The sequence below is a fragment of the Zonotrichia albicollis genome, chromosome 3, assembly GCF_047830755.1.
Source record: "Zonotrichia albicollis isolate bZonAlb1 chromosome 3, bZonAlb1.hap1, whole genome shotgun sequence".
NCBI lineage: Eukaryota > Metazoa > Chordata > Aves > Passeriformes > Passerellidae > Zonotrichia > Zonotrichia albicollis.
In genome coordinates this window covers 37,069,990-37,082,890 of record NC_133821.1, presented here as the reverse complement: position 1 = coordinate 37,082,890, position 12,901 = coordinate 37,069,990, and the positions used below count along the sequence as shown (strand labels likewise).

General features: G+C 42.8%; 1 protein-coding gene across 2 annotated transcripts in view; it reads right to left on the bottom strand.

Moving 5' to 3' along the window:
* SLC3A1 (solute carrier family 3 member 1) overlaps window positions 1–12,893 on the bottom strand; it is a 29,926-nt gene extending 17,033 nt beyond the window's left edge. The window contains exons 1-4 of one of the 2 annotated variants that reach the window (XM_014264400.3): window positions 3,036–12,893; window positions 2,033–2,501; window positions 1,167–1,346; window positions 121–275 (exon numbers count right to left, since the gene is read on the bottom strand). In XM_014264400.3, coding sequence (XP_014119875.1) covers window positions 121–275; window positions 1,167–1,346; window positions 2,033–2,429 — 732 coding nt within the window. In that variant the 5' untranslated portion in view covers window positions 2,430–2,501; window positions 3,036–12,893. The remainder of the gene's footprint in view (window positions 1–120; window positions 276–1,166; window positions 1,347–2,032; window positions 2,502–3,035) is intronic. The other variant, XM_026791107.2, reaches the window with a different exon arrangement.
* Between the last annotated feature and the right edge of the window lie 8 nt (window positions 12,894–12,901).

The window sequence follows — 12,901 nt, the reverse complement described above, 5'->3', positions numbered from 1 at the left end:
TCAGTTTGTGCCTCTCACCAGTCACTTACAACCCCGTGTACACCAGGAGAACCATGTTACAGCCGATTCTGCTCTGTGGCACCCAGCCTGGGGTGTGTGCGTGTCCCTTCCCGTGTTTACCCAGTTGTTGGGAGGGATGACTGAGCCAGCAGCCTGCCTGCAGTCCTGCCAGATGTAGTAGTCCGTGTACTTCCCTGTCCGATTGCGGCTCAGCTGAAACCACCGGTGCTTGTCACTGGTGTGGTTTGGTATTAAATCCATTATCACCTTTAGCCCTTAAAAATAAAAACAAAACCATAAAAAACTCCATCAACCCTCCCTCTGCACTATAATGTTACATTTAGCCTTTTAAGACAATATTCATATTTTTTCCAAATGCAGTATCAGAGGTATTTGGGCTTCTTCCATGCCAGAGCTCTGGTGAAGGAGAGGGGAACAAAAACCCCACAAAAAGTACCAGACTACCAAACAGCTGGACCTGACTGGTGTTTGCAAGTAGCTGGAACACAGCTTGTGAGGGAAAGGAGAGTGGAGAGAACAATCAAAACAGATTTCTGCTGTCATGAACCACTTTCACTAACTCTGACTTCAACATCTCTCTGGCACCTCCCAGGTGAGAAAGGCACTTCACCAGCCTAGCATCAGCGATCACACATTCTTCATCACCCTTCCTAAAGAACAGACATTTTATTGAAACCTCAAATATTTTCAGACTTGCAAACCATTTTCTGTCCGGCTCAGCAGCTGTAAGAAGAAACACCTGAGCAAGCACTTGGTCTGAGGCACCAAAGCAAGGATGCGAGGGCAGGAAAGAAGCGTGTGTTCCCTCATGTTCAGTTAGACAGAACTGCACCTCAGCCTGATCCCAGCCCTCCAGTGCCCATAAGCCAGGCCTCAGGGAGCATGGATGGCACAAGCATCCTCCTTGCAGAGGACAGGCAGCCCCTGTGCTACTGCTGTAGCTCCCTGTGCCCTCTGTCCTGCTTTCAGCTCTGCCCCAGAGCCAAGGGGCAGGAGAAGGCAGCCACGGAGCTCACGTGGCTGTGGAGCTGCCTTGTACCCTTTGCTGGCACCTCCATCTGCTCCTGATTAATGCCACCACGGAGGGCCTGTCCCTGTAAGGCCCATATTTTAACAGAGTTACTTTGCTTGGAGGTGCAGCTTACCTTTGTCATGTATGGCTGCAATCAGATTCTCAAAATCTGTCATTGATCCAAAAATAGGATCAATGTCATAGAAGTCTTCAGCTCCATATCCAAGGTCTTTTAAAGGGGACTTAAAGAAAGAGGTGATCCAGATGGTTTTTATATTCAAATATGTAATATGGTCCAGTTTTTCTTGGATACCTATTTAAAAAGAAAAGGACATCATCTGTTCAGAAAAAAACAAAATACTTTTTTTGTACTCTGGTCCCTTTATCTTCCTGACATGTTACTGCGGTATGCAGCTACAGGAACAGCTTCTGCCCTTCACCTGCCAGTACTGCACAGTGTGGCTCTCACTTCTGGTTTAGAAATGCATTGTCCATTTTGGTGCTGAGCCTTCCCTTCCTGCAGGGCAGTCTCAGCTCAGCTACTGATAAGTGCCATTGCTTCCTTGCTACCAGTGCCCCATCTCCACGCATTTTTACCAGCTGATAACACCTAGAGCATGAAGAAAACAAGAAGTAACACATCTTTCTCCCCTCTTTGTCAGTTTTAGTTTCCCTTAGGAGGAGCAGCCAGCAAACAGGACCAGGTGCTCAGCACCATTCATCCTCCTGATTTTGTGGTGGTGTCTGACTCTGGTAGCAGCTGTGCTGCTGCTTGCTCTCAGCACCATATCTCAGCTTCCCTTCTAATTCTGCACTTGAACTCCACTTGGATTTATTCACAACAATGTGAATTGCTATTACCATTGCCTGACAACTTCTCTTACTTCTCTCCATTAAGGTGGCTTTGTCTATTGGACTGTACTTTTCCACTGGTTTTCCTTTTCGTATAACACATACACACAGACAACTGTTACACAGCAAGAATGAAACCTGACCCACCTTTCAGATCCCCATTCCCATCCATGTTGCTGTCCCTGAAGGAGCGAGGATAGATCTGATAAATAGGGCTGGCCTGCCACCAGTCCAGGCACCTGGGAGAAAGAGCAATGATGGCAATTGTAGCACACACGAGCACAACGGCACCGGCAATCACCAGCCAGAAGAGGATCTCCCTGGTGACTCTGTAGCGGGCCTGGCTGGAGAACTGCAGCAGGACCTCCTTTGGCATCCCAGCATAAGGCTTCAGCACTGTCTCCTCCACAGCCACCGGCTCCACGTCAACACTGCACGTCTTTGGCATTTCTTCTTGGCTACTGGTGGCCATCTCCTTGTCCTCAAAATCCTCATTTTGAACAAATCCATTGTTCTGTATGCCTCCCTTCTCACTCAGCTCCATAGGTAAGCTCCTAGCTTCCACCTCAGCTCTTCTGCTAGACAGCACTTGTCCTGGAGACTCTGGCCACAGCACCTTTGTTCAGTGAAATGAGAAACAGTGCAATTAGCTATTCTGGGTTGATAAACAATCCTGACCAACTGGTCAAAGTTCAAAAAGGGACAAAAAGGGCAAAGTGCTCACGATGTTCTGCATATTCCACATCTTCAGCAAGATAACAAAGTGCTAGGAGAAAGGGCAGTCCCCCTGGGAAGTGAAGCCTATTATTGGTACCAGCTGAGCACAGTTATATTTACTCGTGCTCTCTCCAGTACACCACACTTCTCTTCCCTTTGACATCAGGGGGAAATTCAGGTTTTACCAGTACCAGATCTAGTAAATATGCAGCTTTCCAGACTGGTTGTAGTCCCCCCTGCCTGAAGCAATCCAAATATGGATAGTTTAAACACAGACAGCAAGAGAATGAAGTGTTGGCAGCCACTGGCCCGAATGCAACAGCACAAACTAAGCAGAAAAGAGTCAAAGGCTGGTTGTGCATCTTTTTCCCGGTTTAACTCAGCTGCCCCAGCCCACCCCCAAGCCTAAGCACCACCAATGCTGGGTACATACCGATCCTGCGACTCACAGCCGGGCACGTGGGGGGGACGGCTACACCCAGAGCCAGCCCCGGGGCACGACAGGAATGCTCTGCACAGGCACAAGCCAAACTCAAGGGAAACACCCGCTGCCCACTATTAAAATCCATCCCTCCATTAAAAGAAAAAAACAATTTAAAATTTTAAAAAAGTAAAAAAGGGGGAAAAAATAAATGTGTATAAGAATCTTTCCCTTCTCCCTCTTTCCTTCCTTTTCTGCTACAAAGTCTGCACAGACATGCACATCTGTAGACATCTGTGTGCCTTAAGCCCCAAGTGCCTAAAGTCAACATCAAGATATCCCTTTCCACCAGTACCCCCTGCCCAGCATACCAAAGGACACACAAAGCAATCCAAATTTGCCAAGGAGCTGCCTTATCACCTGTAAAACTCCTACCTCTGATCATAGGGTCAGGGTCCTAAGGAAACTTTTGGAGAGTGCAGTGGAAACAAGGTTGGGTTGTGACTCAAAAGTGTTTATTATGTTTGCCTCAAGCCACAAAAGAAGTTTATAAACTACAGAGTGCAAACAGTCCAGTATGCAATATTCAAATTACTCAGAAAAGTGTTATTTCTGCAGTAGCTGAGCTAAGAATGGGTATTTGATGCTGACAGATTTAATCCTTCCTTTTCCTAGCACCAGTTCCTGGCAGTGTCAGGCAGCTGTGGGAGCATCTGAGATAACAGCTGTAGTGCCAGTGCCTGTAATTCAGTAGCGCCAGGAGATCCAGAAGTGGGAAATTATTAACAAATAATAATGTTAAATGGTTCACTCCCATTTAATGACTCTACAGTCCTAACATCATCATATCAGTAAGCTGTAAAAGTTTCCAGAGAGGCACTGTGCACTCAGGGTGTGCCCTTGTATTCAACACGATGCCAGTGACTCCTCACTCCCTTTCAATTGTTTAATTTCAGTGTCTTAACTTGTAATGAAAGTAGAAAATGTGCAAATACAGAAATTTTTTTTTGACTGCATGAAATACACCTCAAGACCTGGTACTCCCCAGCTTGCTTTTTGCCCCCCAAACTCAGAGGTTTCAAAGCATAAGTATCTTCCTGCATACACAAAAGCTCCCTCAGTCACCCAAGCACAGCAAAGCAAGCCAGAGGCAAGAGCAAATGATGGCCAAAACATAGACATCTGCCACAGATGCATGGGTCTCATAAGCCAAGGAGACTCAGGACAGTCAGGTGGAGAGTGTTACACCCACCAGTCCTGCTGGAATCAAAAGAAGGAAACTAGTTCCAAGTATTTCAGCTCCATCAGTATGCCAGTAAACTCTCTGATGATTATTGCCTGCATGGACAAGTTTATTTGATCTAAGGACACAGCCAGCTTACCCTTGACACACATACTTTTACAGCTGCTAAAGGCCAATTTAGCATCTCCCTAGTCAGAAGCTGCCACAGCTCTCTGTATGTGTGGCTGGGAATCCTTTCCCTTCCCCTATTCGAGCATCTTGCGGGAGCAGCCTGCTTTGTGAATCCTGCTGTGCCAAAGCCGGGCCTTCAAAAGAGCCCCTCATGTCCTAATGTAATCCCCAAGTAACATTAAAGGCTTATTTATACCTTAAGTAGGGCAGATCGTGTCTTAATTGCCAAGCGTGTGGCTGAAAAGAGGAGGATTACAGTGCTCTGGTAGATAAATGCAGCAGGCGGGAGGGAGGCGGAGGCCATGGATAGATGAATCCCGATGAGTCCATGTGCGCCATGGCTGCTGGCTGCAGGGCACACAGAGCTCCGGCGACACGGTCACCGTGAGGGTGACAGAGTGTGAGCCACGCTGCAATGACCAAGTGGCAGAGCTGTGAGCACGCAGTGTGTAGCGCCGGGCTGAGCGGGCTCACGGCGTCTCCGCGACAAGAGCTGAAGCCAAGCGGGTGCCAGCGGAACACAGGTACACTTAGGCTAGACACCCGGGCCTCAAAGCCTAAAAATTCCTCTTGAAAGCTTGGAGAAAATATACAGCCAAGGAGCTTAAAATAGGTCTGGATGATCAGCTACCACAGACCCAGGAGAACGAACACAAGAATCTGGGATTGTCTCCTGAATGATTTTCCTCACAGACTAAAAATAAAACCACACAGGTATTTTGTTGTTATTACAGACCTATTTTTTTTCCTCTCCTTATCCTGAGGAGTTGCTTGCCTTAAAATTATTTGATAAAGGAATAACATAAACTTCATCTTAGAAAGGCAGATCACCAACAATTCCCACTGAGCTTTAACTTTTTCCTTTTAAAACATATTTTATGTATGCAGGCATTATGCATCTGGCTTGCTGTCAAGCAATTCTGAAATGGTTCCCTCCTGAGCTATTTTACAGTTTAGCAGGAGTAACTAGCCAGCGTAACTGTGTTAGCAGAATCCACTGAAAGGCATTAAGTAGTAAAGAAAACACTTCATATTCTGTGCCAGTTACTCTGTTTACCTCGGGGTTAGGTAGGGAAACAAAACCAATCTGTATGTGGGCAGTAATAGCTGCTATCTCCACACAGATTGCCATGGTTATTTCTGTAAGATGGAGGGGTTAATTTTCACAAGCATTTCTTATATATAATTATTTAGATGCACTGACTGACTTAGTCATCTACTGTTTGATGCTCTACAAATGCCAAGTAGCTTGCCAGTTCCTCAATACCACACATATTACGCCAAAAACCATGCAGAGGGGTGATTATGCACCCTAACGTGCTAAGTGTAGGAAGACATTTATTGTTAAAAAGTTCTCTTGCTTTATGCTTTTTCATTAAAAGGTTTGTTGCCACTGTAACTCTTCTGACATAATGCACTTTAAATATAACTTCATTATTTACAGAACCAGGGCCAGATTTACAGGTATGTAAAAAAGGCAGACACCTCAGCAGCAGCTTTACCTCAGCAGCTCCCACAAGACTGGTGGATAATCTGACCTTTAAAGCTACCTTTCACTCAGCACTAAGAAAATCCTCCCTTGACCTGGAGGGCAACTGTCAAGAGAGAGAAGGTCTAGGGGAACAAGTTTCTGACACAGTATCTTTTACCAGGAGCATGTCTGAAGGTCCTGCCATCAGCCTCAAGTCCGGGGGGTGGCAAAACGTAATTGCACAGGACACCTGTGACAGGCTTTAGCGGGGGTTTTGTTACTTTTTTAATGCTCTTAGTCCACTATGGACAATGTGATTAAAGGTTCGTGTCATTATAAATGCTGTAATTAGCTACTGCTTGGCTCAGGGGATATTTCAGGGGTAGGTTTCAGGGGAAGGAGGCACCCAGCCGCTGCCCCCCATGGCTGATCTGCAAGGCAGGCCTCTCCCACTATTTTTAATGAAAACAATTAACCACTAATTCCTGCTGTTATCATAGCTGCAAGAACAAGAGCACGCAGCATTGACTCCTGGCTGCTTCCCCCCAGAGGGTCAAACACTACATACAACCCACAGAAAAACAAACCCAAGGTTTGTTTCTTCTCCAGGATGATGCTCACTCACATAAACTGTGCACATTTCAATTTATACTCTTCTCTTTGGGGCATTCATCTGCCCCGTTTCTGTCATAGAGGATGACAACTTCCAAAGGATTTTCTTTTCCAACCTACTCCTCAAAACCTTTTCCAGCAAGAGACCCAGACCTTGCTCTTCCCCTTGCACGAGCTGGAGAGGTTCAGCATGGTACTAAATCATGGCAGACTGCTGAAGTTTGGATAGCTCTAACTCAAGAGTGACCCTGAGTTACTGAAACAGCCCTGAAGTGGGAGATCTGCAATACAGACAGCACAGCCAGGCCGCCCAACAGAAAGCCAAGGAGAAACTCAAAAAATAAAATGGCATCCCACTACATCATCACCGCATCCATCCTTGGGGTTACCAAAAAGACAGCACCCCACAAGCTGCATCTGCCTTTGCCAGGGCTTATCTCTGAGAACAATTTAAATCCACTGAACAGGAATCCGAGGAGCAGGTTTTGGTCTGCTGAGCACAAAGCACTTCTTGTGGAAGAATGAAGGACTTACTGGAAGGGGCTGTCAGGCAACAGCTGTCAGTACATGAGCACACCTACTGCCACACTATACAGCTTTTCACAGTGCCTCAGCTTCCCCACCTGCAGGAATCACACACGCAGTATCACAGATATATTTAGTACTCCATATAAATTTACTCCTTATCCCTTGTCTCTCTCAGTGCATCGTGATAGGCCCTCCTGCAAACAATTTGCTTTTTCACAGATATCAAATCAGTCACAGGTATTCCATGATGAAATGTTCTCAGGTTGTGCTCCTGTGAAATAATTTCCTCCTGGAAGAGCTCAGTTCATATCAAACATCTCCAGTCTGTACAGAAAGCTTTACTCTGCAGTACTGAATTGCACCCCAAGGTTCTTACAATGGCTGCTTCTGACCAACAGTTCATGGACTCCACATCAGACCATTCACAGTCCAGCCGCAGTAATGGCTGTCAAAAACAGAGTGAGCACTGGAAGTGAAACCAAAGGACTGAAAGCACACTTTCTGTAAAAAAGCCCCAAACCAACAAAAATCCTATTCTTCCATTCAGGACCTAGCACGCTGCACAGCAACAGCTGGCACATGCAAGGGTCTGTACTCAGGGAAGGGCTCTCTGACCAGCACAGACTAGACCTCTGTATCAAGAAAACATTCCACAGCTACAAGAAGTATTTTCCAGATATACCATTCAGTGTGGACACAGGTAGCAGAACTTCACCTTAAATTCATATTCACCTGAATGTGTAACAACTGAATGAAGACAATCTTTACTTCTGTAGTTGCAAGAACTGCTAAAACTCTAAGTACTACCCTCACAAATACTGCCTAAAACAAGTTTTGTTTTGGAACCATCTGGCATTCAGGATCCAGCCATGTGGGTGAAAGCACTGCTTGGTGCAAGGTGAAGAAAGAATCACCTGCAGCGAATACCAGCCTTTCCATTTTGAACTTCATGAGTCCATGGAACTGTGTGGGCTCTTCAGTGCCAGATCTCACACTGCTTATCTGCACAAAATAGCTCTGGCACCTCACTTGTTTGTGCTGGTGAACCAGAGACAAACAACCCCACTCCATTCTCTCCACTCTAACAGAGAAGCAATTCAGCATCACACACACCCAATCCCCCCTCCAAGAATAATCAAAGTACATTTCTGCTCTTCATTTCACATACATCATGGCAGTCTCTCACAGCTCTCATGCTGCTAGCTCTGCTATGCTCTTTGGGAGCCTGGTCTACCAAGTACAGGGGAGCAGTGCAAACTGCTTTTATTCTGAGTGGATGCCCTGCTTGCATTTCAGAGACAGATCTTTCAAACATTTGAATACTGCAGGCTGAACTAGAAGACAGCTGTACAACATCTTCAAGTCAGTGATAACATAACACCCATTTGGTGTATATTTTTCTCCTTTCCCTTCATTTAATACAAAGTCTTTTTATTTAATGCAGTTCAAAGCATAGGGGCTACTAAGATCATATGAGAAGTCACATCTATAGTCACAAAGCTGTAACTTTGTTGGGTTTTGCTGGATTTTGGTTGTTTTTTTTTTTAGTTCACAGAAACAGCACTAGAAATATGGTAACAGCATGTAAAGAAGTTGCTGCAATCAATTACTCCCATGCTTGGATCTCTGGGTTTTTTAAATTATTGAATGTGAAGTTTAATGCAGTAACTGTAATCTCTGAAGCAGCAGCAAGGAGCTTCCAACATATTTTTAAGGTAAGGACAAACAGGAATGAAGAGATGAATGTAAAATAGATTTCACCATTTTAAAACTTCACAGGCAGCGTAAAGCAAAAAGTACTAAGAGACTGAGAAGTTCTTGTAAAGCACCACACTTCCAAACACCTTGACACTGTTTGTGCTGGCAGTGTATTTCCAAAAACTATCTATCTCCTTCCAAAGTAAATGCAGATTTATTGGAACTGGAAAGAAAATTTGGTTTCATTTAATACATTTTCTGCTCTCAGTGTTGAAATAGGATTATTTAAAATACACTAGGAAAACATATCTGCTTTACATACCCAGGCCAAAATCCTTCCTATACCATTAAAATTAGATGCATTTATGAAGATGACCATTGGATAGAGGATTAAAAAAACCAAACCCCTCATATCATGCAGTTTCCCCTAATAACAACAAGTTAAATAATGTAAATTATTTGAATATTAGGCAGGCATCCACCATTTTGCATCTGAATAACCTGCCAAACAAAATAAAAACAATATTCAAAGAATTAATTTGATGGGAATGGTGTTAAGAAGCTTCCTTACGAAAAAAATGGGAAATATCTCTTCATTAATGCAATTTAAATATGCATTTTACTTCAAAGTTAAAATACATTTACTTCAACCTTCCAACTAACTTCTAAATGTAAGATATTTATTAATCTACATGTTCACTCCCCAAAGAAGTAGCTAAAATACTTCAGTATAGAATGGTGCATTTTCACCACAGTTTCTCTTTTTGCACATTTTTTAAAAAGACAATTCAGGGATTTTTTGAGAAAATGTAAGTCTTGCAAGGAATGTAACATACACAAATATTTTTAGGTTCTCTTTGTAAGTCCTGGACACTAGCTTCCAAGAGGAGGGTTTTATCTCACAAGAGAGAATTTTCCTTCTATGAATTTCTGCCCAATTTATTTCACTTAAGCTTTACAGCTCTTCCAAAATGATGAAGGCAGAACACATTTGGTCATTTTCTGACAGAACTTTGCACGTAAGCTCTCTGAATAATGTTTGGTCCAAAATATTCCATATCTACCAAACATATTCCAAAAGCCAACTGAAATAGGCCAGAAAAATCACTAATTCTGTATTTAAAGATCAAAAAAGCTTCCAACACCACCATCACACTTCCATCATCATTCAGTGGTCTCATGAATCTCATTCCAGCTTTTTAAAGGTCAAGTCAGGGTCCCTACAACACTAAACAATACTCCACCATAGACTCAACTTCCCCACAACTCACCTTAGATTCCAGAAGTCTGAGAAAGCAGAAAACCAGAGCCAGAGTTACTTCTGAAGCAGACTTGTCACAACAGGAAGAATTATATCCAATAAGACTGTTTGAATTAGTTGCCATAAGTCTTTAGTATGTGTATTCATTCCTACTACAGTGTTTTTCATCCTTTACTGGGAAGGATAATTGCTTTCAGAGAAAGATTTCCCAACTGATGGAAAATGCCCATTTTTTTCTCCTATCAGCCCATCCCCAGACCTGAACCCTTATCAGTCTTTGTTATGCTTAAAAGCAGGTGCTGATGCAATCATTAGTTGATGATTCAGCCATTAATCACAGCAACTGATCAGCACAGCAAGGATTTTTCTCTGAAAATTCCCACTCAGGCTGCACATAGACAAATAAGGAAATAAGGAAAGCCAAGAATCAGAAGGAAGATCTCAATAATCTCAGTCAGCATTTAAATCCAGACATCACAGCAAAGGAGAACTTTAAGATTTCTGAAGACAGAAATGTAAAGTCTTTGGGAGCACATGACCTTTGAGACATACAAAGAGCAAAGCACAGCAGCACTGGTGAAGGGACAGAGCGAACGATGGAAATGAGAGATGAGCACCAACAGTGAGCTGAACACAAAGAGGAGGCACAGGCAGGCTAAAATGCAAAAGTTGCTTGTGTTTTGATCAACAGAGAGGCATCCAGCTACCAACATGAAACAGCACAAAACAAGCAGAGCTAAGTCAGGTCTGTACAGCAACAGCCCAAACAGAGAGAGGACAAGTTCAGGTTGGCACACAGAGAAAACAGGTCACAAAGACATAAGAGGTGGAGCCTCAGCTGCATAAATTGCATACTTACTTGGATTAGACAGCATAAATTCAGTGACTTTGGGTTCTTTCTTGTGGTTTTGTCAACTTGCCTTCATCTCTGGAAGTATCCCATGGAGTTGCTTACCTGCACTAGTGCAGCTCCCTCCAACTTAATTTCCAGTTTAGAGCTAAAAAAGAACTATAAAGAGCCAAAAGCAACAAGCCTTCAGACAATCCTCAAGCCAACAAACTGCAAATTAGCTGATAATTGAAAACTGCTTAGCATTGTAGCCTTTTTTTTTTTTTTTCCATTATAGGCCTATACCTAATGATACAGCATTGCTTTTAGCTTCATCTTCCAGAGACAAAAGTTGCCTACTATAGTTTGGTACAATGCTGAAACTAATTTGGAGTTCCTATTGTTTTTGATTTCCACTCTAAGTGCCAAAGAAAAATGACTGGTTTTCAGGGGCTAATTTTACTATTTTAGATTTAAGCTAGTAATTATGGCTGATACAAAAGTTCAGAGATGAAGTAGCTGACTGAACTCCACTTTACATGATACCAAGAAACTACTTCACCACTAACAGCCAGTCTCATGTGCTAAAAGAATCAACAACTTAACAGTTTGTTTGGTTTTGTGGGTTTGGATATTTTTGTTGTCGCTTTTGTGTTTTGGATCGTTTTGTTTTAAACCACCCAAATAGCAACATCAGCATCAGATTCACATTTAGGGCCATGAAGAATGTGGATATTTTGGCCAGGTCTTGCAAAGGTTTGCATGCAGGTTCGAATAACCACATGAAGATCCAGCCTATTATGAGGACACTGTCATAGTCTCTCATATGAGACTTCTGAGGTCAGAGTGACATCATCTATATTTGCACCTACTTCATTACCCTTATTCCATTTAAGATGTTAATGAGGAGCAGTTAAAACAGATCTTTATTCTTCAGATTTGAGAACTGACATGGACTGCTTTGCCTCTGTTACAGGAGGTCATAAAAATCAAGCCGAATTTGATACAACAGAAAGACCCCAGGTGGAAGAGGTACTTCCCACTCTCAGTATTCTACATAACTATCTTTGTGTTAGTTACCGGGTAGCAATAAAATCAAGACAATGTAATTTTAAAATGTTGACAAGCTATGGCAAATACAGGAACAAATTTCATCATTCATTCAGATTTCTCACACTAAGAATACAAAGTCAACAAGCAAAGTTTTTCCCAAGCTGCTATAATCTACGTAGTATTTAGATTAAACTAAAAACATGACTAGGATTCATAACCAAGTGGATGCATGAATGGCAAGTAGTGATAATTTAGGGGTAAAAAAAGCTGTCTTGATTTACCTTTTGTTGTAGCTGGGCAAGCCATTAGCCTTCTCTTTGAAAAACCTGTGTGTATGCTGCACTTCAATATAAGGAAGCATCAACCCTTGTACTTGAGGGAGATTATCCACTTAATGTAAAAAATGTACACAAAGAAGTGTTCATGGAACTGGAGCCCATGGAATACCAGAAGTCTCACCAGTGGAACAAGGCATTAAAACTGTAGCTCATGAAGAAAGCATGCAGGGGTTATGCTGTACAAGCAAATCCAACAAGAACGTTCAAAGAAGTTAGAGACATGTAGACTCAAAAGTCTTCAGGTTGTTTGTAAAGATGTCCATTCTAAAGTAACACTAACTATCCAGGCAGGTTATTACCCTGCAGTATCAATATCATGGAAAATCCATGCACCTTTTCAACTAAAAAACTATATTAGTAAGTTGGGGAAAAAAAATCTGTAAAAGTTCTAACATGAAAGCATTAACATCAGAGAAATTTCTATTCAAAGCTGTTCAACAGTGAAATGTCATAGGTTTAAGTGCAGATCTTTAAGAAACTTCAAGAAATGAGCTGAGCAAAAAGTCTAGTTGAATCTGAATTTTTAGTCTTTAAATGAATACTCTCCCATAGCTGGACTAAGACTCCAGCTAAACTTGGGATGGGGATTTGCCCTAGAAGCACTAAATGTTGTTAGCCCTTTCCTTCCTCCCACAGAGAAGCCCACTTTGAGACTTGTGCTTTTCTGGGATGAA